Source organism: Equus quagga, chromosome 8, assembly GCF_021613505.1.
Source record: "Equus quagga isolate Etosha38 chromosome 8, UCLA_HA_Equagga_1.0, whole genome shotgun sequence".
Lineage (NCBI taxonomy): Eukaryota > Metazoa > Chordata > Mammalia > Perissodactyla > Equidae > Equus > Equus quagga.
The window spans coordinates 3455949-3483016 of NC_060274.1; the positions used below are offsets into that span (position 1 = coordinate 3455949).

A 27068-nucleotide genomic window follows, 5' to 3' on the forward strand; every position below is an offset into this window, starting at 1 on the left:
TTGGAACAGAAAGGCAGCGCCATCCGCGTGCTTCCACCCAGGGCTTCACTCTCCTCCCTAGATGGAAGACGAACTGACTTAATAAACACCTCTCATGGGTAAAAAGGACTAAGGCAGTCTCCTGCTATTTCTTGTGGGATAATTTGAAGTATAGTCTCATTTAATCTTGAAAAGTAGGTGTTGTCATGTTCTGATGAGGAGCCCCGGCTGGGAGACGGCTAGTCCCCAGCGCCACACTGTTGTGGCAGGGCTCAAATCAGGGCACAGAACTGCCGGCCCGCAAAGCCTGCCCTTCCTTCCCTGACTCCTTCCAAGAGAAGATATTTTGAGAACTTCACTCCTGGTAAGTTGGTGTCCAGTTTAGACTGAACCCATGCCTGTCAGTCTTCCCAAATTGGCCTCCAGGATTCTTCTCCTACTGGTGTCAGGCCTGAACGTCCCGTCTGAGGCACTGCAGTACTGGACGCTGGCCTGCAGTACTGGGCCTTGGGTCTGCAGAATTGGACCTCAAGTCTGCAGGCCTGGACGCGCGTCTGGGCGCTGCACGCGGGTCTGCTGTTTTGGACGCGGGTCTGGGCAATGGTGGCGAGTCTGCGGTACTGCACGCGGGTCTGGGCACTGCATGCGGGTCTGCGGTACAGCAGGCGGGAATGGGCACTGCACGCGGGTGTGCGGGACTGCACGCGGGTCTGCGGTACTGGACGCGGATCTCGGCAGTGGACGCGGGTCTGCGGTACTGCACGCGGGTCTGGGCACCAGCGTCAAGAACCCTGGTGAGGATCTGTGTTCGTGGGTCCCTTCATCCAACAAGCAACGAGTGTGAGCCCGCTGTGTCCCCACTCCATGTGATGGGAGGCAGCGACCGGGGACATTCGGGCAGGGCGGACCCGCGGCTGCCCTGCCTGCTCGCGAGACCACCTCCACCCGACCAGCAGCCAGGTCAGCGCAGCAAGTACCTACTCTCACGCTCCACGGCCCGCGGGGGCCTAGTGCGCATGCGCGAGCGGCTACGGCGGCCGCGCGGGCGCGCCGGAAGCGGGCCAGTCCGCACTTCCGGTCGGCGCGAGTGGTGTCTGGTTTCGGCTTCCCGTTGCTGGGTGGGCTCGGCAGGCCGGCGAGCTTGTGGCGGCCGCTGCGCCCGGGAGCAGGGCCATGGAGAAGCTGCGGCGGGTCCTGAGCGGCCAGGACGACGAGGAGCAGGGCCTGACCTCGCAGGTAGCCAGCCCGCGTCCGTCCCCGAGCGCCATCCTCGGTCCCAGCGGCCCCAGACCTCCGACCGCCATCCTCGGTCTCGGTGCCCCCCGACCCCGGCCGTTATCCTCGGTCCCCGCGGACCCCGACCCCCGGCCGCCATCCTCGATCCCACTGCCCCCCGACCCCGGCCATCATCCTCGGTCCCCGCGGACCCCGACCCCCGGCCGCCGTCCTCGATCCCAGTGCCCCCCGACCCCGGCCATCATCCTCGGTCCCGGTGCCCCCCGACCCCCGGCCCCCATCGTCGTTGTCGGTGACCCCCGAACGTCATCCTCGGTCCCCGCGGTCCCCGACCCCGGCCGTTATCCTTGGTCCCGGTGCCCCGGACCCCGGCCGTCATCCTCGGTCTCGGTGCACCCAGACCCTGGCCGTCATCCTCGGTTTCCGCGGCCCCCGACCCCCGGGCGCGGCGGGGGCAGGTGGAGCGGGGTGAACGGGTGCCGGGCGGGGGCCCCTCTGACCCCAGTTAATGCAGGAGGGCTCCACTCCCGGTCCTCGGAAAAGTCTGGGAGCATCCCCGGTTCTCATGGTGTCTGCAGAAGCTACCTTTGAGATACCCCCCTATTCCCCCAATTGGGCCTTCTGGCTCTCGGGACCCCGGTAGCTGCCTGTCTCTCTCTCCCCTGAATGATCCTCCACTCCTCTCACCCACCCGACTTGGTTTTCTGCGCCTGACATGTGCACGGGTCCAGTGCCGCTACGTGTGCAGGTCCTTCGTCCTGCGAGCCGCAGAAAGCCGAAATCTTAAAGTTTGGTTGCATCTCTTTGCTCCTGGGCGTAAATGAAGTGCTGTGTGTGTGTGTCTTTTGCAAGTAGCAAGACTGGAGAGAAAAAAAAGAACAGGTCGTCGAGAAGTGGAATAATACTGAATTAAAGGTTGTCTGTTAAGGCTTTGAGCCCTGGTAGGAGATTTTAAAAAATCAAAAACAGGAAAACCCCCTTGTCTCTGTGCTTTACCCACGAGACTTGATAAGGGTTACTTCCTCTAGTGAGAGGGTTAAAAATAGGAGTGGAGCGGGAACTGCTTTATAAGTATTTTTATTTGCATGCTGGCAAATTCTTGTGTGCCTGTCGGAGAAATGGAACACTTAAAATCGAAGAGTGCTGATGTAGGGGTGTTTTATTTGTCCCCCTTCCTAACTTCCCTGCCTGTCATATTTTTGCAGCACCTCTCGTGGGCAGGATTCTGAGCTCTGTGTGAGGGTTCAAAGACTAAAAGAGAAGCATCCGCTTTCGCTCAATTCTATAACCAGTTTGGCGAAGCATCATGGTAATACAGGAACCCATAAATAGTAGCGAGAGGTGTGAAGAACGAGGTGGAAGGAGAAGTGTGACCCAGGAACACAGTGAGGAGGAGCAGCAGGTGGCCTAGCATGATGGCCAGATCTTGAAAGCAGGTGTTTCTGGGGCAGAGGAAGGCATGGGAAGCAGCAGTGAGGAGGGAGCATTCCCTTAGCCCACCTCCTGTCCCAGTGACAGGACGTGTGGGCAGGAAGACAGGCCCCACTTGAGAGGGTGCAGGGGAGACCAGATTGCAGACAGAGCAGGAGGTGGGGAGTGGTTGCAGAAGAGGGGGAGGATGTAGGGAGTTTGCTGGTGGTGTTCAGGGATGGGGGGAGTGCCCTGGGAGTGATGGAGGACTTGACGAGGTTGGCTCAGGACAGATTGAGGACTTAGGGGAGGCGGCGAGTGTTGCTGGGGGAGCATCCTGAGATCTGGGGCTGCTCCGTGCTCCTGCTCACGTGGTTGGGAGGCCAGGAGAGAGACAGAATAGCCAGAGTTCTGGGCCCTCCTGTGGGAGATCTGGAAAGATATCAAGGGGGCAGAGACCTGAGCCAGGTCTTAGAGAGTCGCGTCAGAGCATGTGACTTCCTGTAGCACTTGGAATAAAATCCAAACTCCTTTCACGGCACCACAGACCTCTGCACAGCCCAACTTCTGCCCACCGCTCCACCTCACCCCTTACCACCCTCCCCAGGGTCCCCTGTGCTCACTCGGCTTCCTCTCCCCAGTCTAAGCCATTCGTTTTTATCTGCCTGGGGGACTTGGCCGTTGCATTTCCTTTTTCTCAGGTGCCCCTAACATGGCTCTTTTCAGGGTTGAATTTGTCATTTCCTTTTGCCTCCACTTAGCCACCTCTTCAGAGAGGCCCCCTTCCTGATATCCAGTATCTTCTCTGTTTCCTCGTGGAACTTACCCTGGTCTGTAACCTGTTCCCCCCATTTGAATGTATTTCCGTAAGTGCTGGGGTCTTCTTCGTCTTGTTCTTTACTGTTTGTCTAGAACCTACCAGGTCCCTGGCATATGACATCTGTTCATAAGTCTTTGCTGAGCCAGTGAAGGAGTGACTAGTTTGGGTTTGGACAACTAGGGCATGGGTGTAAGGCACCTGTTGGTGCTGAGGCAGCAAGGCTGTAACGTGTGAGTGTGCCACAGAGGTCTCTTATTTGACCCGCCACCACCTTTATTTAACGGGCAGTTTGCAGGAGACAAGCCATTTTCCTGTGGATTGAGTGTACCTTGTGGATTTGAGTATTTACAGATGGAAACTGTCTGTCTTAAGGTCTCATTTTAAAGATCAATGGGATATGGTAACAAGAAAAATAGCTGTTGTTACACGGATTAAGCTCCCTCCCTCCCTTTCTCCCTTCAGAGATTGTAAGCGTAGTCTTGCCTTATCTGTTTCCCTCTGCTCACGTTGTGCAGGTGGACAAGGTGGATTAGGGAGAGGTACAGAGAAGGGCGAGGAGAAGGCTCAGCAGAACACGTTCCATTTCCCCGTGGAGGGAGAGAGACGCCGAGGAGACCGTTAGAAGGAGTAGCCTGCATGGCAGAAGGCAAAGCAGAAGAGAGCACTGTCGGAGGAGTCGATGGCAGAGAGTGTTTCTGGGCAGGGGGAGGGGGTGAAATGTCCAGTGCGGTCGAGACAGAAGGGAGACTGGAGTCTTAAGAGTGTCCCTTGGAATGAAGGAGGGGGAAGTTGCTTTCCTGTCTGGATGGTTCTCGTCGGGTAGGGGCAGGGGAGCTAGTGGCTGAGGAGAGTGGGCATGGCTGGGTCGGGAGCCCATCAGCTTTCAGGGTTCTCCCCTGGGCTTTACCTGTGCTGGCTCTTCCTAAGCCGGGGTCCGACAAGGGGGACAGGCGCTGGTTTCTAGAGTGCAGGTTGAGAAATGGGACGAGGAGGCAGTTTGGGGGGACGAGGAGGAGGTTTGGGGGGACAAGGAGTTTGGGGCTCTCTCTCTGACCTTTGCTTGGCTTAGTCCTTAGTTCAGTCAGGTCTCTGCTCGCGTCACCTCCCAGAAGGGCCTCCAGCAGGACTTCCCAATATGACTGACCCTCGCGCCTCCCTCGCCACTCTCCACCCTTTAACCTGCTTAGAGTTTCTTCACAGCTCTTGCCAGACCTGATGTTCTGCTTTACAGGCATCTGCTTATTTGAAGATAGCGATCTTACTGTGTTCACTGTTGTGTTACCCAGTGTCAGAGCTCAGCCCAGCTGGGAGAGAGCTAGCTGGGCTGTCACGTGTCTGGAGTAGCCAATTAAAGCAACGGGCCAAGAAGGAAAGGGCCAGTTCAGCCTTAAATCACTATCTGCAATGGGATAAGCAAGAAGCTAAAACTGGAGGAAGTGCCCACTCCCCTCGGTTCCATTTCCCCCCTAGAATGGACACTGGTCAGGGGCCAGGTGGATCAGCCAGGACGTGGGGAACGTCTCACTGCTGAGGGAGCCCCCAACAACAGTTTTATGGAGCCTGAGGTCAGGGGAGGAGGGCAAGTGGGGAGGCTAAGAGTGGACTGAGTCGGAGAGGCGAAAAGTGTCTTCAGGGTCTCCTCGTCCCCTGTGAGGAGGCCCTGTGGGAGAAGAGCTTGGATAAAGAAACCCTGGGAGGCCGGCCTGGTGGCGTAGTGGTTAAGTTCACACACTTTGCTTCCGTGGCCCGGGGTTCACAGGTTTGGAGCCCAGGTGCGGACCTAGCACCACTCATCAAGCCACACTGTGGCCACATCCCACATAGAAAATAGAGGAAGATTGGCACAGATGTTAGCTCAGCAACAATCTTCCTCAAGCAAAAAGAGGAGGATTGGTAACAGATGTTAGGTCAGGGCCAAACTTCCTCAAAAAGAAAAGAAAAAAGAGAACCGCTGGAATGGGGGCCGCAGGGCTGAGATGTGTGAGATGGCATGACCTGCTGGGGCTGAGTCCGTGACTGCAGCTCCTTTTAGAGACTGCAATGCAGGGTCTGTGCATGAAGCCTGCCGTGGGGAGGGCAGCCTCCCCCGGGACAGCTTTTAACTAGGAGCCAGACTCCTCACCCAGTACTTAGAACAGGCACCTAGGAGCCCTCAGTAGGTATTTGTTGAGTGAATTAGTGAATGAGCAGAGGCTGCAGGGTGGAATCAAGTCAGCTTTTTATTTGTTTAAGATGGAAGAGGCTTAAGCATGTTTAACGCGTTGATGGAAATGGTCTCAGGGAGAGAGCATGGTTCATGATTGGAGATGCGGTAAGTTTCCTGCGAAGGTCAGAGGGTGGGTATTGGAAGCACGGTAACCGGGTTGACCTTCGCTCCTCTGCGTTAATCTGAGGAAAGGAACAGAGGATGTTCTTGAGGTGGGCTTGGTGGTGGCGGCAGGCAGTGGAGGGGTTCCCACTAGCGGCTTCCATTTTCTGTGTGAAATAGGGGAAGTCATCTGCTGGCAGTGAAAGTGTCAGAGCCAGAACTGGAGGTTTGAAATAGTCAGTGGGTGGTAGGGCGAGAGAGAAGGTGACTTAGAAACAACAACACGTGTCAGGTTGCTGGACAGGCAGCATCTGGGCCCATTTGAAGTTGGTGCTGACCGGGTTACGATGCCCTCTCCTGCTGCGTGACTCAACTCTGCCCAGAGGAAGAGGAAGGCAGGCTTCAGTCGTGGTGGGATTTGCCAGATGGATGCAGTGGAAAGGGAATTTGAATGTCTGATTGACATGAGGTACGGTGTAATTTCCACGGAAAAGAAAGGAGAGGATCGCTGGGCTGGATAAAGGTCCCAGAGGCCACAGAGCAGTGGAGGCAGGAGCCGTTGGATCAGTGCTTCCGGAAGGGCTTTGGGGTGGGGCTGGAGAGCAGCAGCTCAAGGTTTGGAGATGGAGTAATTTCAGGTGGTAAGAATGCCCTGGGTCACTGAGTGGAGTGCAGGGGAAAGGCCGTTGAGAGTAGGGGACTAGGAACAGAAAGGCCAGGCTGTCCATGTGGATGTTGAAATCATCCAAAACTCTGGTTGGATCCGAGGTGGCACCTGTGATCAGGGGTCCTGAGTGGGAGAGAATGACGGGGAGAGCAGTAGGTGACGGAAATGAGGAGGGTGGGGGTGCTGTTTGTGTGAGCCTCCTAGTAAGGGGGAGGGCACCTGAGGAGGTAGGTGAGGACCCGACTCTAGAGGGTCTGTGGATGCCTATTTCTTGTGCTCACTGTCTGCTCATCTTGATCTTTTTATACACTGAAAGAGGTGTTTTAAGAATACTGCATTCAGTGCGTTCATTAGTTTAAAGCCACAGCGTTCTCCCTTTATTCCAATGGTGGTAGCCCCAGGCAAGGCTCAGGGCTCTGCAGCTGTCCCCTTTGTGATAAGGTCGATCTCCCGCTTCTCCATCGCCGAAGGAAAGAAGCGTCTGCTGTGCTGCGGGTTCATTCATTCATCTGTAATGTTGGGGCTGCGATGAAGATGTTCTCCTCCATTATACTTTCACCTAGTTTTTCCATTAATCAAGTTCGGGTTCCAGGCAGTGCTGTTTATGTGTTGCAGCAGGAAGAGGACACCAGAGAATGCAAGAGTCACACTCCTGCTCTCCAGAGATTTCTCTTTGCTTCCTCTTCCTTTGATTACAAATGAATAATTGGTAGCAGTGTCGATGTATATTGTGTATTTCTTTTCTGAGACTATGTTTAAGAAATTGACACAGCTGGTGGTGGTGGTGGGCTCGTTCCTGATCCTGGGTGCCCAGGAACGCAGCTCCTAAATGCTTGTGCTGAAGGGGGCCTGGAGCATTGGCGCCCTCCTGTCTCGACGTGAGCGTGCGGTGCCAGGTTCTCTTGCATGGTGAAGCGTTGTATAACTTTCCCATTCAGGACCTAGGAAATCTCTGATTTGTTTCTGTATCCTGGACAATTTGCAAGGCTTGAGACAAATCATTTGCTTGTGGATTGACTATTCCATATTTCCAAATGGAAATAATTCATCATATGCTTCATTTTAAAGATCATCTCATGTGAGATGGTAATAAGGGGAAAATACCTACTGTTACACAAATAAGCGTGCCGCATGAAAAAGAGACCAGCTGTTGAAAACCAGAAGTTGAACTTAGGAACAGTGGGTGGCTTAAACTCGTAAAAGAAAGCAAAATGGATACTTCTCCTCTCATTAAGCCCTTCTCACCCTGGTGCGCTCACACCCACCGTTTAGAAGTCGCGCTTGCTTACGATGCCATGCCGCCTCTTTACGAACCACTAGAGCTTCCTGTGTAATGTGCGATCTTCAGGGTTTATTCTGTTCTGTAGTTAAAATACACTCGATGTGTGTTCTTCCTGATCAGAAAGAATGAAATTTAGATGTTTTTATAGGCAAGTTCATTCTTTGTTTAAAATCCAGTGATCGTTTTTGCTATAAACAGGTAAGATTGCTGGAAACAAGAATGTCTGTGAATTAAAGCAAATTTAAAAAAAAATTTAAGATATGTTAAAAAGTGATATACGTTACATTGACAGAATCTTTACTCAGTTATTTTTATCTCCTTTTCATGCTACATAAGGATTCACAGATTAATCTGTGGAGGTAAGGAACGTAACCAAAGGTATTTTGAGCTTTTGCATATAAAACTTTCTGCTTTTGCTTCATTATTCTTGAAAATACTTTATAAGCATGTGGTCTTATTTTTAAGTATACATAGTATATAAGTTAGAAATTTTAATTTTGGTATATAAATTCTTAATGTATATTTCTAGTTTCTTGGAACAGCTGCTGTTGATACTTTTTCAGCCTTATTGAGAAAATAAATTTTAGTAGTATACTCAGTAATCTAAATGTCTACTTAATCATTACTGCATGCTTGATTATTGTACTCTATAAAGTATGCAGAGTAATTCATACTTTTCCCCCCACATAATTTGGTTAGATTTTGCATGGCATACAGGAATATTGTTGCTCGAGAATAAATTATCATTTCAAAAATGTGTTTTTAATAATGGCTGAGGAGATACCCAAGTTTGCATAAGTTGGTTTGAAATGAACTTTTTATAATGGAAGTTGTCAAATGTATCTAGTGGTGACAGTCCTGGTGGCTGCCCAGTTCCCTGTTGTTAGGGGGCTATGCCCATCACCCAGCGGCTCACAGCTGTACCCTTTGGCTCACCCTGGAGGTCCTGCAGTTACCCCCAGTCCACCTACAGCTGGTGACCACCTGACAGCAGGTGGGTTCCAGAGGCCGGCTGCCTGCCACTCGGGTGCAGTTTACGCTGCAGGCCCAGCTGAACTGCAGCTGAGGCCACGTCCTTGCTCCATCCTTCCCCTGCTCTGTCCAGCTTCCCTCAGGGTTTCTCCTGAGAGCAGTTCCTGCACAAGGACCCCCGTCTCAGGCTCTGCACGTAGGGCCCCTCACCTCAGACGGACACGGGCAGAGTAGGGGTGGTGAGCCCTTGTGTACCTGACCCGGCCTCAACCCTCGGCAGCGTTTTGCCTCCCTTCTTTCGTCCTGCCCCTGTTTCTTGATCATCGAGTATTTTATAATATATCTCATATAATATATCTCATACGTGCAGTTAGGTCATTTCATCCACCCAGCGTGCACTGCTGTCCCCAACAGGTGGGGCTTTGTAAGTCCACCAACACAGTGCTGTTTTCACACCTGGCACAGTGAACAGTGATCCTCAGGACCCTCTGATCCCGGCCCACGTTCACATTTCCCGTCACAGCCGTGAATCTTTAAGATTGGCACCTGAGCTAACAACTGTTGCCAATCTTCTTCTTTTTTCTCCCCAAATCCCTCCGGTACATAGTTATATATTTTAGTTGTGGGTCCTTCTAGTTGTGGCACATGGGACGCCGCCTCAACATGCCCTGATGAGCGGTGCCATGTCCACGCCCAGGATCCGAACCCTGGGCCTTCGAAGCGGAGCGGGCGGACTTAACCACTCGGCCATGGGGCCGGCCCCTACAGCCGTGAATCTTAATGTTGTTAAACAGTGCTCCAATATGCAAAGTAAAACCAAGGGTCGTTGTGGAGGCTAGAATGGGACCTCGCCTCGGCACAGTGTGAGGAATCGGGCTGCTGAGTGGCCGCTTCAGAGCCTGTTCTCATTTCCCTTCTCTCTGAAGGTCCTGGATGCCTCGACCCTTAGTTTCAACACCAGGTTGAAGTGGTTTGCCATATGCTTCGTGAGTGGCGTTTTCTTCTCGCTCCTCGTGAGTTAAGGCTTTATATTGCTTAATAATTTTCATTTCATGTCAGACTAATAATGCCGTCCAGTACCGTCAGGCAGTCCACTTGATCTGGATTGCTGTGAGACGATTTTGATGGGACGCATTTAATCACCTGAAATAAAGGGGTGGACACCAATACAGGGATGTAGAAATTAATATTTTGGGGGGTTTTATGGATTGTTAAAATACTTAACAAAAGTCAAAGGTGTTAAGAGAGCTGCAGAATCAGTCATTTAGATGCGTTAATTACTTTTTTAACTGGCCATTTAAAAAGAATATTTAAGTAGCATGAGATTTACATGTATACAGAAGGTTGTGTTATGGCTTATTTATATATACTTATATGCAAATAAGCAGAAGATTAGAATTAGCAAATAACGTTAGAAATTAACTGATTTTTTAAACTCTATAACTAGAGACTATAAGCACATTTATACTTAAATTTTATTTTTTAATTTATTTCATTATTATTACTCTTATATTAGCATATTTGTATTTTAAGCCATTACAGTGGTAAAATTGTTTTTAAATAACTGTAATATCTTAACTCAGGGAACTGGATTGCTGTGGCTTCCTGGTGGCATAAAGCTTTTTGCAGTGTTTTATACCCTTGGAAATATTTCTGCATTAGCCAGGTATGTATAGAAGTTTGACTTCTAAAAATGTTGTGTTTGCTATCACTATCAAAATTTTCCTTTCTAATAAGCACTTTCCTAATAGGATATATTTCTGTAGCTCTATTCATACCATGAATTCAGCCACAAAGTTTATGTTCCTTCAATAAATATTTGTTGACTCCTGCTATGTGTCAGCTGCCATAATAGAGTGTCAGTGGCAGGAATAGCCAGCATTTGGGGGCACTTACTGTGTCCAGGGACTTTTTGAAGTGTTTGGTATGTTATGCCAGTTTATGAGGTGGGCACTGTCATCACCCCACCTTATAGCGGGGGGTGGTAGCACAGAGAAGGTGGTCGCTGCCTGGTGATGTGCCTAGCAAGGTGATGAGGCTGACTTCCCACCAGACAGTCCTCCGGAGTCGGCCTTAGAGCTGCTGTGCCCCAGTGCCTGCTCTTGTGCTCTTGTGATGGTCATGGTGCTGAGCAGAGACGGCAGACAGGTGATGCGTGCCACGGCCCAGCAGCACTTTGGATTGGGCGCTCCGGCATTCCTCTCCCAGGATCTTTGGTGCATCTTTGGGTGTGTTGACATCTGTTGGAGTAGTTGGGTGCACTTAGCTTTCAGAGGTGACCTGCTGTATCCTCAGGAATTTTCTGGCTCAGAGATATTGTCGAGTGAACGGGCATGAGCCAGCCCGAGCTCAGTCAGCTTTCCTGGGCTCGTCCTCATGATTCTCCTTCAGACCGCGGTCGGAAAGAAGGCTGGCGTAGCCGTTTCATGTTGCGCTGCTACTAGAGGCTTTGAACTGGCAGTGACTGTGGCTGGCGGTTTCTTCTTGTTCTGACGGGTGATAAGCGTGGAGATAAGGAGGTGGGAGTGGCTGCGCTGGCACAGATTGAAGACAGACTTCCTGTTTAGGATCACTTTGGCTGTCCTGCTCACCTGTGGCCCTAGATAACGCCATGAATAATTTGTAAAAAGGCATTGCTGTGTCATAGAGAACTCAGATTAAAGTTTCCTTTAAATGTTAAGGATAAAGAAAACAGATTTAGTGGGAGAGATTTTTATTGATAAACTAACATAGGATTTCTGTTCTTTTCTTAAAAGCATTTATTTTTATATTGCCAGATAAATTAGTAGAGCCATTTCTTAGTTCTCTTATTTGTTTCAAATAGTACATGCTTTTTAATGGGACCTGTGAAGCAACTGAAGAAAATGTTTGAAACGACAAGATTGTTTGCAACAGTTATCATGCTTGTAAGTATACAATGAAAATTTACAAAGACCTTTTATTGAAGTATTTTTTGCATTTTTTTCCAGCGTTGCCTGCTCGAATGTGTGTACTGTTGTTCTGTTTCTCTTGTTGAATGTAATATTCATGTCCTTGAGGCTATGTGTTCAGAGTTTGGATTGTACAGCATTACCTGAAGTGTCTGGCGGGGGGCATCCTGCCCTCTGTTGCGTGTGTCTGACACGGTAGCTCTGTGTATTTACAATGACGCTTAGAGCTGGATGCATTTCATATGCAAGCCCTGTAGAGCGTTTCTTAACTGCTGTGTGCGCCCTTTGGAGGGGGGAACTGGATGACAGGTCACTTCTGGGTCCGTTTGAGTCTGTTCAGAGGGAGTTGTCTGAATTGAAGTAGCTTGTCACCTGGCTTTTGTCCCTTCTCTGTTTGATTGCAGTCGTGCATCACTTAATGACAGGGTTATGTTCTAAGAAATGCATCATTAGGCCATTTTGTCCTTGTGTGGACATCATAGAGTGTACTTAGACAAACCTAGGTGGTTCAGCCTACTACGCACCTAGGCTGTGTGGTACTAGTCGTACGTGACCCCCGTCATCTGTGTGGTCTGTGGTTGACTGAGACGTCGCTGTGGGGCGCAGGACCATACTTGTCTTTCCAGCAGCATGGCCTCTGGAGCAGTGCCCTAAGTACACCCTTTCATCACCTGTGGGTTCTGTACCAGCCAGCAGGTCGTCACTGCACAGTGCAGTGTTCTCTTTATCTTTGAACAGGGAGGGCTCTGCTTGGGGTTAGAGGCATAGCTTTATCGTCATGCATTTTGGGTTCTTAGCTGATCATCGTTTGGGGTGTTATAGGCAGAGGAACCCAAGGCCCCCCTTCACCGAGCCTTGATCGCTAAGTCTTGCTCTGTGTCTCCTGCCTTAAAGCGTGTTGTTGAATTTAAGTATCAGCCTTAGCTAGTTTGTCCTTTTAACCACTAATTAACTTTTGAAACACAACTAATCCCAGTAGATTTACAAGTGAGGAAATGTTCCCACTGTAATGTCTGTGAGTCTTTCCCCACCTCTTTGCCAGAGGAAAAAACTTTACACTGTTGGACTATGAAAAGTTTGTATTCCACGGAGATTTTTCATAGATTGCTTTTGTTTCGGAAGTCCTGGAACCTGTCTTAGTAATGTTCCCTACTTATGCAGACAATCGTGAAGTTGAGAGACTGTTCAAACATTTAGAAATAACAAAATATTTCCTGAAAGAGACCATTAGTTATTTATATGATATAACTTTGGCGATGACTTGAGTCTTAACGTTTCCGGCTGAGTGCTTCTCCATGGTCTGATTTGCTGCTGGTGGCAGAGTATGCCTAACAATGATGGCAAAGAAATGCTGCCACTTACTTAGCGACTTCTGAGTGCCCAGCGCCTTACAGGCAGATTCTGATTCGTTCCCTGTTCACAGCCCTGTAGAGCACGTAGCTAGACACTGTCCTCACTTTAAAGAGCAGATAACCGAGGTCAGGACCAGATGACTAACTTGACAAGGGACTCTCGGCTCCTGGGCGTCAGCGCTGGCATCTCACCGAGGTCTCTGTCTCCAAGCCTCCCGCATGTCCCCCTTGCCGTCACCTGCCTCTCATTTTCACTCCCCTGCCTCCTTGGGGGACACAGGGATATAGGGTGACGATGTAATCTCTCTGTGTGAAAATCGTTATAGTGGATTTCTGTGTAAAGCCAAGTAAAGGAGAATTTGCCGTGTGTTAGCAGTTGTACTGGATACTGTGTTGGTGGTCTTCTGTTACTAAACACTGACATGAGCCTTCTTAAGAACAGCTGTCGTCACTCTAGATCGTTCTGCAGACGTTCTTTCTGTTGATTCAGTCAACAGATTATTTACCAGGTGCTTCCAGTTTGCTAAGGAATATTGCAGTCATAGACTTTAAATAACACTCATGGAATACTGTCTCATTAATTTTGTTCTATCGTATGTTATCCATGCAAATGAATGCAGATAGTTTATGCATTCTTTTAAGCTTTTGAAAGGACTCACATGTACACTTTTCTCTTTCCTTTCCTGTAGTTGTGTTTCGTCTTTACCCTGTGTGCTGCTCTTTGGGTAAGTTAGACCAACCAATGCCTTCTTTCTACTGACTCTGTGGCCCCTCACCAGCTAAGTGTTCTCACACTGTCATCTCAAAAGAGCTCAAAGTCTTGCTTCTTAAAACCCACCAAAGATCGAACGTCCCTAAAATTGTGTATGGTCACATCGAGTTAGTGGCTAGGCTTGCCATAGATTCTGCCACCTGAGACAGACACAGGGGAGTTCGTGCTTATTTTGCTCAGGCTGGCTCCTCCATCAGTCCCGAGCCCTGAGAGGCCCTCGCTGAGGGTCTGTGTGTCTGTCTGCTGGCCTCACTGCCCGGGCTGTGCTGAGCTTCCGGGCAGGCCCGCTGATGAGGGAGTATACTGTGAGTAACCCAGTGTCGAAACTAATAGGGAGAAAGGGCCAGAAAACCAACCAAAACAAAGGGGACACAAGAACTTAATCGCTTGCCGCTTAGAGAGAACCACTTGCAGACAAGGTGAACGGCTCTTCGTTAGCCTTTACAGAAGTTAGTGTCACAGTTCACCTGACTCGTTGTCGCTCCTGACCGTACATTATATTTTATTGTTCCCTCTACTTCCGGAAGGGTTTGAGGTGCTTAATGAGCTATCAAGAAAACTGCACATTTTAAAGAAGAAAGGGTGGTGTATAATATGTCTTAGGAATGCTCTATCAGAAAATGCTCTGATTTTCTTTTTAATTTTGATGATGTAAGGACTGAACTTTAGTTATGTGAAAATTCAGTTACACCTCATTTTCCAATGATAACTTAAAAGAATATTCTTAAACAATTTTTGCATATCCCTATGGAACATTGACTTCTGGTTTTCGAATGGTCTAGCAGCCTGTTTATTTGTGAGCAGTAGATTAAAAGTAAATGAAGAAGTAAATAAAAGTAAAAAATAAAAATGGACAAGGAATTCTGAAAGTAGATAATTTTAAAACAACCATGGAAACTGTTCATTTTACATTATTCCAGAAGATCACAATAAAATACAGTTTTCCTTCAAAAAATAATTCAAGGAAAGGAGGAAGTGAAAATGAGTAAAATGTATAAATTCCACATAGGATATAGATCTGATAACTAAGTGGGGTTTTAAATGCTAATTTTAGAAAAGTTAACGTTGACTTTAAGAACCTAACTTTAAAGACTTTTAATATTTTCAGCCATGCATAATTATTTAGGTAATATTTATTTAATGCCATATATTTAGCAGTACAGTCATGCATTGCTTAACGATGGGGATGTGTTCTGAGAAACGCATCCTTAGGCGATTTCATCCTGTGAACATCATAGCATGCACTTACACAAACTTAGATGGCGTAGCCTCCTACACACCTAGGCTCTATGGTGCTAATCTTATGAGACCGCTGTTGCATATGTGGTCTGTCGTTGACTGAAACGTCGTTATGTGGCACATGACTGTATTTAAATTAATGGCCACAGAGACTTTTAGAAAGGAAGTGTACTTCATGGATGTTTAAATTTCAGAATCTTAAATTTACGTACAGTACTAAATTAAGTACTAAGTTTAAGTACTAAATCTTAAATTTGTCATACTAAAATTTATTAAAGATAAATGGAGCTAGCATCTGCATTTTTGAAGGGGAGGAATTGAACTTGGTTGTGAAAAATATTTTTAAAAATTCTTAACTGGTTTCTCTGTTTTTGCTGTTGTTAGTGGCATAAGAGGGCACTCGCCTTGTTATTCTGCATATTGCAGTTCTTGTCAATGACGTGGTAAGTCTTACACTGATTAGAAAATTACGGTTCCCCTCCCTGATTTTACTGTCTTAAATCTCTCCTTTTCGATAAGACCCAATCTGGGATCTGTCTTTCTTTTGGTCCTGCTTCTGCCTTTCCGCTGATAGATGTCACATCAACAGATATTAAATGCAGTTCTCTACATGCTACAAATGAACTGTGTGATGATAGTTTACTTCCTTTCAGTAGTATGTGGAAAAATTTAAATTGAATCCCTTAGTTTTCTATAATATGTTGCTTTTTATTGTGTAATCTGTACTTAACGATTTATTTATCCCTAAAGGAGAATGCAGTTTATTCTTGTTTTTGTTTCTATTTAAAAAAAATAATTTAAAAGGGGTAACCTTTTTATTATAACAAGCTCAAACTTTAGCAGGCATCAGAATTACCTAGAGAGTTTGTTAGAACACAGGTTGCTGATTAACACCCCAAGTTTCTTGTTGGGAGGTATGGGATGGGGCCCAGGGGTTGGCACTTCTAACAGGTCTCGGGGTGGTGGTGCTGCTGCTGGTCCACTTGGAGAATCATCCTGGGATCGTGACTTTTGGGGTCACACTTGGAGAATCACTGTGCTATATTCTGCTGCTTTGTTTTTTATGGTGTTAGAACATGGCCATTTGGCATAAAGAAGAGCATCATCTAGATTACATTTCAACATGCTTGAATTTTCCTTGCAGGTACAGTCTGTCATACATCCCGTATGCAAGGTGAGCTCCTTTGAATTCCATCTTATTGTTTCTGGTCCTCTAACTCTCTTTACACAAATACATGAATTTTAGCAATTTGCACGTTAAAAGATTATTTAAAAGGCTCTGTTTTGTTGACTTTTACTTTCTTCCCAAGAGGAAATTATTTTTTAATGAGATGACTAGAAGCTTGCCATATAAAGTGAAACCATTTTGAACATGTAATGGATAGGTTGGAAATTTACTCCTACTTTACCATATGAACATTTGCAGTTAGGGAATTATGACAAGAGATTCCCGAATCTTCCATGACTGCAAATATTCGGGAAATAGGATGTGGAGACTAGCAAAACAAATTGTACTTTTAAAAAAAGGAAGAAAGTGAACAAGATGAGGTCTCGTACATAAATGTTTGTTTTAAGCCAGTAGAAACATATTTATTCGGTATGTCAAGAGGTAACTGTCATTTTCTTACAGTTTTTCAGAGAAATGTACTAATTTAGTTGTGGAGAAAAAAAAGCTAATTGCAATCTTAAATCTGGCAGAATCAGAAAACTATTCTGTTGAGGCACAGCTGTGCTTCTTTGTGAAATTTGGAAACATACATTGTATATGAAAACAGCAAAATTGTACGCCTTATATGAACGGTGAGGGAACCTGGCAGACATTCTGTTTTTACTCAGTTTCAAGTGGTTGATTCTTTTTGATGAACACCTGTCTTAGTTCTTTTTGGCATTTAAATTTATTTCTTCATATTAAGATTAACACATGTGCTGGCAAGGATTGCCTAAAGCAAATCTCATTTCAGAAATTGACAGGTTATTTCCAAGTCTCGGTTCTTCATTTCCAGGGACGTCCAACACAGGTTTAGTTCATCAGGACATGAGTGGGTGTTCCTCCGAGTTCTGATTTAAAGAGCTGATCATGCCTTGTCTCTTGGCAGGAATGTTTCTGAAAGGTTGCTCTCGAGGCAGATTATTACATTGTGTTTTCCTCCCTCTTTTTCCACCAGGGATGCGGTGATTAAATGCTGTTCTTCTCTCCTAAGTTGAAAATCAGAAACTCTTCGGAGGAAGCGTGGGAAAGTCGATGTTGTGGTTTTGGTCAAGTGTGCCTTTACTGATACAATAGTCACTCCCAAACAAGCGCCGGGACGGTTTCAGACCGTTTTGTGTTCTGGTAAAGACTCCCTGCTCCATTAAACTGTTGGATGCTCGTAACGTTGTAACCCGAAATTCATCGTGTGTCATTAATGTGCTTTTCCAAAGATAAGGAGATTTTAATCACTGCCGGTTGTAGATGATTTTTAGCCAGTTTCTTAATCTTTTCTAAACAGCATTTGAGATGTGAATATTTAAGGATAAACCTGTGCTGCAAGGTGTATTCAGCTTTTTTGTCTCTTAAAATGTCTACATTTTTTAAATATCTTTTTTAAAACTTTAAATGTGAAAGTTTTTCTTTAAGCTAAAAACTTATTATATGTAATAAAAAATAATATATAAATCTTTACAATTTTGAAATAAACCCACACTTGGAAAAAATAACATTTTCTGGGTCCAATTTCTTATGTTTTAAGTGGGTGGTACATTGATTCAGTTCCATAAAATTTAGTTCAGACGTTATGCAATTTTTCTGTGGAAAAGTGAATAAGATATAGTCTGTGTGCTAAGGCTACTGAGTATAAATTTGTAAAAGATAATAGGACTGTGTAATGAAGAGAACGTTTGTAAGTGTGCTGTTGAGGGTGCAGGCCTGAAAGCAGAGCATGCTGGGACATCCAGGAGAGGGTGTAAGGTGGGACAATTGTCAGTGTGAGGAGAGCTTGACAAGCCAAGTCGGGGTAAGGGAGGCAACCAGACACTAGCAACAAAGGAAGAAGCTGCTTTCACCCCAGGGCTTCAGGAATGACGGGAGGGCGGCGTCTGGCAGGAGCTGGGCCCTCCAGGGAGAGCCTGCTTGGTGGGGCTAGAGCATGTAGGAGACGCTGGCAGGGTGTACTCCAACTCCCCCTCCTCCCCTCAGGTCTCCCACCAGCGCCCCAGCCCCAGTGGCTGATCCTAGTCAAGTCAGTGCCCACTGAGCTTCAGAAATGTGGTCTGTGGGGAAAAGGCAGGCGGGCGGGTGCCGGCACAGACCACAGTGCAGAGGAGGTGGCAGTGCTCACGTGCTGTTGTGAGCGTTGACGAAAGAAAGGGCTCACGAGAGAGGATGGCAGGATTACTTCCTAAGTGGTTACCCTCCTGAACACATCGTGGGGAGAGTGTTCTCGAGGGCGTGGCAGGAGAGGAGGTCTGGCTGGGACGGAGTAGATCAGGTACTCGGTATCGCTGGAATGCAGAGGGGGGATGGAGGGAGCTGAAGCTGGGAGGGAGGCAGGGCCAGGCCATGAAGGACCACGGGAGGCAGATTGGTACAGGAAGTGAGTGAGCTCTGGAAAGTCAGCAGGCACTGGGTGCCTTGGTGGTGATGGATGTAAACGCAACATCCTCACCCCAGAGGGGTCCCGGTTATGGGCGAGGCAGACACGTTCTCACTTGTCATCCAGAGATGTGACTGCAGTTACAGAGAGTCACAGGACATTGTGGGAGTGTACAGAGGGGCAGCTCCCCGTGCTGCGGGCAGAGGTGATGCATGGGAGCAGTGTGGAAGAGGAGGGAAGGCATGCAGGTGGCATGGGTGTGCAGAGCGCCACAGAGAACATGGGGGCGTGCAGAAGACGTGCTGAAGGGACTGGAGGTTGACCCTGAAAGTCGCGTGGAGCTCGAAGAAGGTGGTGGTTTTAGACAGTTAGTAGTTGACAACAGCAGTAAAGACAGTGAATGATCTTAGTTCTCAGAAGAGGTTAGAGGACAGCTGAGCATCCTCCAGGCACCTCTCCACAGCCCACCCCGGGCCGACCGTGCTTTACGGTGGGGAGGGCAGAGCGCACGGCCAGCATGGTCGAGGCAGGGTTTAAAGAGCCCTGTCTGCGTCCAGAGGCCACTGAGCTCCACTGTGCCCTCTGCCTCCCGAGTCCTTTTGATCCGCCTTCCTGTTTGTCAGCTGCCCGGGAAACCTCGCCTGGAGAAGAGGGCGTTGGGAGTCTAGTGGGGCGTCTCTTCAGTTTCGGTGCTTTCAGGTAGACTTGGTTTTTCTGAGTTGAAATTGTGTTACTTGCTTACCCACTGTCCGGCATTGGCTGTAGTGTTCAGCCAGACAAAGTGAGGGGTCTGCTCGAGTCAGTATGAGAGAGGTGGGGTCAAGCTGAAAACGGTGAGTCCAGGCAACGCCAGAGGGAGAGCCTGAGCCAGAGTCAGCCCAGGGACAGGTCGCGATGGCCAGCAAAGAATGGATGCACCTTATCTTGAAGGGCTTCCTAGTCTTCTCGTCGGAGGCCACTGTTGGAGTTATAGTTGGGAGCGATGTGTGCCCAGAACTAACTGGAAGCACACACTGGTGCAGAGGATCCCAGGACGGAACATGGAGTATCTTTGGGTAAAGATGTCCATCGTGGAGTTGGGGCATGGCCTTGGGATGGAGGAGGAAGCTGTTAAGTGCACTGAGATGGTGCGAGAGAGAGACCCCTCCCCCAGAGACAGGAAGCGTGTTGCCCTGCTGAGAGCTCTCAGGGTACGTGGTTGGCCCTCTGTCCCTGCCCAGAAGGCAGCAGTGGCAGATGTTGCCGGGAGACTGGGGGTGATGGAAGGCATTAAGGATTGGTGAGCATGTGTTCTGTGCCAGGCCAGGTGTTCACGTCCCTTATGAAATACCATGCTCACCAGAAGCCGCCTATGCCTACTCACAGCTGGGGAAGTTGTCTGGGAGGTGAACCACTGGCCCGAGGTGAGCAGGAGTCGGGGTTGGAATTGGGTCTAGCTGTGTGGCTGCTCGATCCCCCTACAAGGGAGGAGGGACATTATGATGGGCTTCAGCCTCTGGGTGTGAGCAGGACGACATGGTACATGTGTGTCCCCAGGAGGAAGGGACAGGTGAGAGGTCGGCCACAGCCTGTGCTAGGCCCTGCCCTGGGTGTGGAAGTCAGATCAGATTCTTGTAAATCACGTGAGAGAATTCCACGTGAGACTGTTTCCTGCACGCTTCCTCCAAATGGGGGTCCCTTGGGAGGGGTCCTGCTGTGGTTGGAGGCCCAAATCCTCAGCAGGATATCCTGATCTGTCCCCACTCTGCTTTTCCTCTGGGTTCCCACCTTCCTGTCTGCTGGCCATGCTGCAGCTGGCCGACAGCCCACAGCACACACGGAGACCAGGCCGGCCCACTCAGCCTCCCTGAGGGGAATTCGTGCCAAGGTTCACATCCCGAGCCCACAGATCGGCTTCGGGGGCTTCAGGACCCACCCGCCCATCCCCCCCATTGTAGCAAAATTTAGTGTTTCCTTAAAGGGATCCCCAAAACCTTGAAACATGCTGGCATAGACAGCCAAGGCCTTCTCTGGTGAAGGCCCGGGCAGCTGTCAGGAGAGGGGAGCGGGAGCTAGCTTAGGCGACCCTTGCTGGGACTGCGGGCAGCTCGCCCACCCCCTGGGGGTCAGAGTGTGCAGGACGCGGGTAGCACCCCCCACGGTCTAGCTGCGCGTTTAGGCAAGGCGCTGACCTCCGGAAGCTTCCGTTTCCTTATCTCACGAAGAAGCTAGGAATGGCATTCTCCTGGTATTTGCTTGATGGGACTGCTGGGAGGAGGTAATGAGGGAGAAAGGCCTGGCACGTGGTGTTCAGCGTGTAGACTGTTACAGACTAAAGGCCTTGGACGTCTGTGTGAAAAGCTGCTTTTGCACACACGTCTGTACGACTTTGGGCCCATAATGAACTTGGACCTGAGTGCTCCCAGGGTGAACCTCAGGGACACGGGAGGGCGGCGTCCACTGTCCCCACGGCCCTCTGGCAGGGACCTGTGGGAAGCCGTGCTGAGGGCTGCCCTTGCTGGTGACAACCATAAGGACAAGACTTTGGCACGGCTTCTCCAGTCCTGGGGGCATCACCGGCTGGTGCTGGTGTCAGGAACTGGAGCCGGAGGACCTGATGGGCCCTGTGTGTGACAGTGACCACAGGGAACCCATGGCGGGTCTTGGAAAGGGACCAGCACCCGAGGTGGGGGCAAAGACACAGAGAAAGTTCATGTTCGTAAACCTTTGTCTTTATCCCCAGACTGGTGTGACCTAAGGAAATGTGGACTTACCTCTGTTATTCTCTTTAAATATTACTGAAACCATCTCCCGAAGTATCAACTAGCCCTGAAAATGTCTGTGAGGTCATTTAAAATTAGACTTTGCTTTTGCGAAGCTGTTGTACAGCTGCTGTTGCATTTGCAGTGCTAGACTGAAAATACCCAATACTCTCAGTGGTCGTTGGGGGGACTGTCTGAAATCGGCGCCGTCACCATCACACTGTCCAAGGACACCTGTACCTGGCTGGTGTATTTAGGTACTGTCTTGTGCTGTCGAGTGAATTATTTAAGGAACAGTTTATAACTAGATGCTTTTGTGGGGGGGTGAGGGAGCAAGTGAAACTGCCAGCCTCTCGTGGGAAAGTGTTCTGTGTTGGTTTTTAACATATAATGGGATGAACCGAAGTGACGTTGACACAGAACTGCTCCGCCCCAGGAAAGCACACTCACCCGGGTTAGTGTGGACGGTGAGGCCCCAGGGCGCGCCCGGCCACTTTAACAGCAGCCACACAACCACAGGGCAGCTCTGGACCCACTTGGGTTTCTGTCGTCGGCATCACTTTCTCCCATTCTGCGGTGCTCAGAGCCATGTTACAACTTTTGCTGCCTAACTGCATTTCCCCAGGTTAGTTTCCTGCACACATCCCTTGGCCCAGTGTTTCCAGGCAAGCGTTCCTTAGCACATAGGTTCCATGCACATTGTTATAAGACTTACAGCTACTGCTTCTCCCAGCCGAATGGGAAGATTGTTGAGTACGTTGACTATATCTAAAACTCAGCTTTGCAAGAAAGAGGTGTAGTGTAAAGTTAAGGCATGTAATTTTTTTTTTTTTCCTGAGGAAGATTAGTCCTGAGCTAACATCTGCTGCCAATCCTCCTCTTTTGCTGAGGAAGACTGGCCCTGAGCTAACATCTGTGCCCATCTTCCTCTACTTTATGTGTGGGATGCCTACCACAGCATGGCGTACCAAGCGGTACCGTGTCTGCACCTGGGATCCGAACCGAGGGCCACCAAAGTGGAATGTGTGAACTTAACCAGTGTGCCACTGGGCCGGCCCCAGGCATATCATTTTTAATAGTAGAGTTTGTGACTTTCCTTCCTGCATGAGCTCATGTTCCTATTTGCTTCACTTTTTTCCAGGATGTTACAAGAAAGAACCAAGTATTAAGCTTTGCTTTCAAAGTGGAAAGGACACACCCACTAGCCAAGATTTTGGTCAGCCATGTCGGAGCATAGGGCTCCCTGTACCACACGGCAGGCAATGTAGCAGTCCTCAAAGTGTGGCCCAGGGACATGCCCGGGCTCCTGGGGACTCTTTCAGGGTCTACTCTGGTAATAATCCCAAGACACTGTCTGTGCTTTTCACTCTGGCGCAACCGTGAGCGCACTGTGGAGTTAACAAGGCTGCAGACGTGTGATCGCACACGGACCGAGCACAGAGCCCACCTCTCATCTCATTTGTTTGTTTGTTCTAGAAAGTATTATTTTATATTAAAAATATGTTAGCATAATGGGTTTTATCGTTAATTTGATGGGTTTATTGTTATTTTTAAATGTGTTAAACAACATATTTGAAAGTCCCAGTTTAAATTTCTATTAAGGTTACCATCAAAAGATAGAGGCCATGAAAACAGAAGCTGTTTGGGTCCTAGGAGTGTAAAGGGGTCTTGAGACGCAGTAGCATGGAGGCGAGAGTGTGCTTTTGCGTGTCCTGGCCTGGACAGCTGCCGCCCTGGCCATGTGCTAGTGGTGGGGCTAATTGGGCAAACTTTGGTTTCTCCATCTGTAACATGCAGGTATTGCTGGTACTTCTCTCATAAGGCTCTCGTGAGAGTTCAGTGAAGGAATCCAGATAAACCGGATTATTATCTTAATGATGAGAAAAAAGACTCGAAAGAAAATAGCATCTGAACAGTTTCCTAAGTGTTGTCCTACTCCCAAAGCCTTTCATAGTAACAGACCAGTGTTAGGAGCAATTTAGGTAATTTGTAGTTATTGACCAAGTTCCCTATTTCTCAGTAATAGGATTTATAAAACCGGAATTGGCTTTCTGTGTTGTTGTTTGTTTTGGTGAGGAAGATTGTCACTGAGCTAACGTCTGCACCAGTCTTCCTCTGTTTGGTATGTGGGATGCCACCAAAGCATGGCTTGATGAGCAGTGTGGGTCCCTGCTGGGGAATCTGAACCCGCGAACCCTGGGCCACTGAAGTGGAGCACACAAACCTAAACACCACGCTGCCAGGCTGGCCCCAGCTTTCCGTGTTTTAAAATTCAAATTTAGTTTTAGTTCTAGATGTTTAACTACCACTGCTATATCAAGTAAAATTATTTGAATCAAAATACAGAGATGAAGTCTATCACATGGGAAGAGGGTGGGCTTAGAAGAACAATGTATTGATTTGTTTTCCTTTTTGAATTTTTCTGAATATGCGTTGAAGTATTATATGCCATAGTAAAACCAAGAAGTTAAGTTAATGAGAAGCATAAAACATTTCTTAAGATCATGGCTAGTTTACTGGTATTACGTATGCTTACTGGCTCTAATTTAATTAACTGGTGCGTCCATGGTAATGAACAGTTGAGCACCACCCTGTCTGTGTGTAGCACGCGTTCATTCTGGATGGTTTCTGTGGATCCAGGCAGAGGTGTGGTCAGGTCTGTGGCCCTTTGCCGAGCAGGGTCATCATACCGCAGCCTCCGTGGGTCTCAGTTCAGTTCACACCCGAGGAGCACTTACCCTTGATCATTTTAGTTGGGCCTTCTTGGTATTTTATTTTAGTGATTGAAATATTTTCTGCATACATTATGTTCATTCTGGAAATATTTTAAAGGGTGGTTGTAGTGAAACATCTTTATTTGTACACTTACTCTGATACAATAGTAGGAGAAAAAATTACCATGAATCCCTAAATGGTGGGCAATTATTGTGTTATTGTTTATTTAAAATTTGAAAAGCAAATAAATGTAATTCAAAGATTAAATGTCATAAGGAAAAAATATGTACAGTTCTTACTTATGTATTTGATTTTGCTTAATTGACCTTTCAAGTCAGCCAGCTTATTTGAAATAGTAAATTCCGTAACCTCAAGATGAAATGTAATCATGTATTTTAGAGATCAACTCTTGTCCGCTGGTGATGCAGAAAGACACTCGTGAAACTGCTAAGCCAATCGCAGTCTGCCAGCACTCGACTTTTACTATTTAGTATGTAAACAGTCATCCCCATTGCTGTGTTACTTGGCATGTTACGCAAAACCCCATGTGAATTTTGAGTTAAATTTGATTATATTTCTTGACTCTAATCACTCTTCTGTCACATTTCCTGTTCTGAACGTAAATGTGGCTGTCTTCTCCTTACTGGTAACTGTCACTGGCTCCTCAAGTCTACCAAGTAGAATGTGTGACAAAGATTCTTAACAGCCAGTGTATTAGTGACAGGGCCAGCAGCATATGCCGCTTTCCTGCGTTCCCCCTGGGCCCACGCCAGTCTTTCTAGCCTGTGATTTTCAAGGGCTGAAGGTTTCAGGTAGAAGAGGCAGCTGGCGGGGAGCAGTGGTGCTGTCCTGTGGATGTTTTAGCGGAGTCTGAAGACCGGAGTCCCGTTGGACGTGCTGATTCCTCCGCCACTCCTGGGACAGCAGCCCACCACGAGGTACGGGCACTCCATCCCCCACACGGGCACCTGCCTTCCGGAGAGAGAGGGCAGAGGATGCCCTTCCGGCCTGGGTGGGAGAGAACCCATTGCTGACACCATTACAGCTTTTGAACGGCTGGGGTCCATACTCACATCTCTGGGTCTCCAGCTGTCGATTTTTCTCAGTAGTCTGTCTACCTCTGGGGCTGCACCCACGGGAAATGGTTTGGCACCTTCCCCTCCTAGTCCTCTCCTGCCTCCATCCTCTCCTGTCTTAGTGTCTTCATCTCCTCTCCTGTCTTCCACTCTCCTGGTATAAAACCATCAAACTGCAGCCACCGCTTACAAACCTAGCCCCCACCCCCAGCTGGAAATACTAAAACCTGGAATAAAATGCATGTGTGCTCTCAGTACCTACGATGGCTGTTTTACGACTTGAACTGTCTCCATGTTCACATCTGAGCAGCAAGCCCTTGAGGTCTGGGCGGGGAAGGGGAGAAGGCCCATGGTGGAGGAGGAGAGCAGGGAGACTTGTCTGGAAGCTGTATTTGCATATCTTATGGAGAATAGGTAAGCATCTGGGTGGCTTGCGGGTGTGGTGCAGATCATGGGGCCTAAACCTACCCCTCCACCCCCTTCACCTGCTGAGAAATGTGTGTGGCCATTATCACGTTTCCTTCTTGCCTCCTGCCCTATACCCAGCAGCCCCCTCAACTGGAAAACATGGGAATTGGAGGGGAATGTGGCCAGTGTCCTGGTGACCGCGGCCCAGGGAGGTGGGGCTGCTGCTGCTGCAGCAACTACAACAGGGGCTGTGTCATGCTGTGAGGGCTGGGGGGGGAGGGGGGCAGGGGCGGGGGAAGGGCAGGGTGGGTGTTCCCCCCACAGGCACATCCGAGTGCTTGTGAGCTAGCCTGGGGCTGTGACCACAACTGGTTATGTTCCTGGGTTAGCACAGAAAAGCATATCCTGTGGAAAAATAATTTTTGGAGATCTAAACACTTGATAATTATCCTTAATGCAGGGGCTGCCTATATGAAACGTTGACGTTGATGCGTTGCTTTGTAATTGCTCGAGCAACTTTTCATTTATTCCACAAACATTTGAATATTATAGGAATGTTTTCGTGTCTCTACAAGTAGAACATAAGTGGTAATGAAGCTGTCTCGTGTTGAACCACTGCTGTAATAATAAATGTATTGCTTTGCTCACAGTGATCGCTCACTAAGAGAGCTTCGTGTCGAGTATTTCCTGTATCATCATCACCACATAACTGAAGCTGGACTGTTTTGCCTGTTCTTTGAAAACTGGGTTTTTAATTTTAAAATGACTGCCTTTCAGCAATGGCATTAACATCGTGAGAAAGCAAACAGAATGATTCACGGAAATGCCTTTTCCCGGCTTTCTCCCCTGACACCAGCGTGCGGGCTCCTTTCCCACCATCTTAGAGGCACTGGGAGGTTGTGAAGGATTTTCTCTCCAGCGTGCGAGGACTCCGCCTGGGACTTAGGACGCCCGCTCTCCCCGGGCGCCTCTCCCCGCCTCTGATGGATTAACACCAGCCCCGGGCGGTGGGAGGCCTGCGGGTGGGGCCGAGCCCCCGCCCTCCGCCTGTCCCGGCGCTGTGTCTCCTCGCATGCAACAGTCGGTCGTGACACCAGCCAGGCGCAGCCAGCACCTCGCGGGGCCGCGTCCCCGGCCCGCGCGCTCGGCTCCTCCTCCTGCCGGCGACTCTCCCGGCGGGGACCAGGCGGCGCCCGCACTCGCCGCGCCCGGGCGGCTGGCGCTGTCCCGCCGGATCAGGCCGAGGAGCCCCCGAGTTAGAGGAGAGCCTCCGGCCCCGGAAGGAAGGACAGGTGCCTTAGCTTAAAGTCCCCAAGTGTGGGCGCCGGGCCCTGAGGCTGGACGCAGGTGGGTGCGGAGCGGGGACGAGGGCGCCGACCCGGCCACTGATGGGGAGGGCAGCAGGCTCCGCGCGCCCCTGACGAGGGACCGCCCCTCTGCTTTCAGGGCGCTGATGATCCGCCGGCTCGGCAGCACCATGCCTTTCCCGCCCGTGCCGCCGCCGCCGCCCGCCCCGGCCCCGGGGCTCCCCGCCGCGCGCCCGCCGCCCCGGAGGCCCGGCATCCCCCGGAAAGCGGCGGCGCCCGCCT

General features: G+C 49.0%; 2 protein-coding genes across 2 annotated transcripts in view; both read left to right on the forward strand.

Moving 5' to 3' along the window:
- The first annotated feature begins 1043 nt into the window (after nucleotides 1–1043).
- Nucleotides 1044–17577, forward strand: SFT2D1 (SFT2 domain containing 1). Its single transcript, XM_046670230.1, has 8 exons — nucleotides 1044–1215; nucleotides 9601–9687; nucleotides 10258–10340; nucleotides 11499–11580; nucleotides 13646–13681; nucleotides 15352–15410; nucleotides 16112–16141; nucleotides 17133–17577. Exons 1-8 carry the CDS (start codon nucleotides 1153–1155, stop codon nucleotides 17170–17172), a joined length of 480 nt encoding a protein of 159 aa, XP_046526186.1. The 5' UTR covers nucleotides 1044–1152; the 3' UTR covers nucleotides 17173–17577.
- Nucleotides 17578–26551: 8974 nt separating this feature from the next.
- The window catches only part of PRR18 (proline rich 18), a 2565-nt gene continuing 2048 nt past the window's right edge, over nucleotides 26552–27068 (forward strand). The window contains exons 1-2 of the mRNA XM_046669770.1: nucleotides 26552–26734; nucleotides 26816–27064. Of these exons, the coding sequence (XP_046525726.1) occupies nucleotides 26552–26734; nucleotides 26816–27064 (432 nt within the window). The remainder of the gene's footprint in view (nucleotides 26735–26815; nucleotides 27065–27068) is intronic.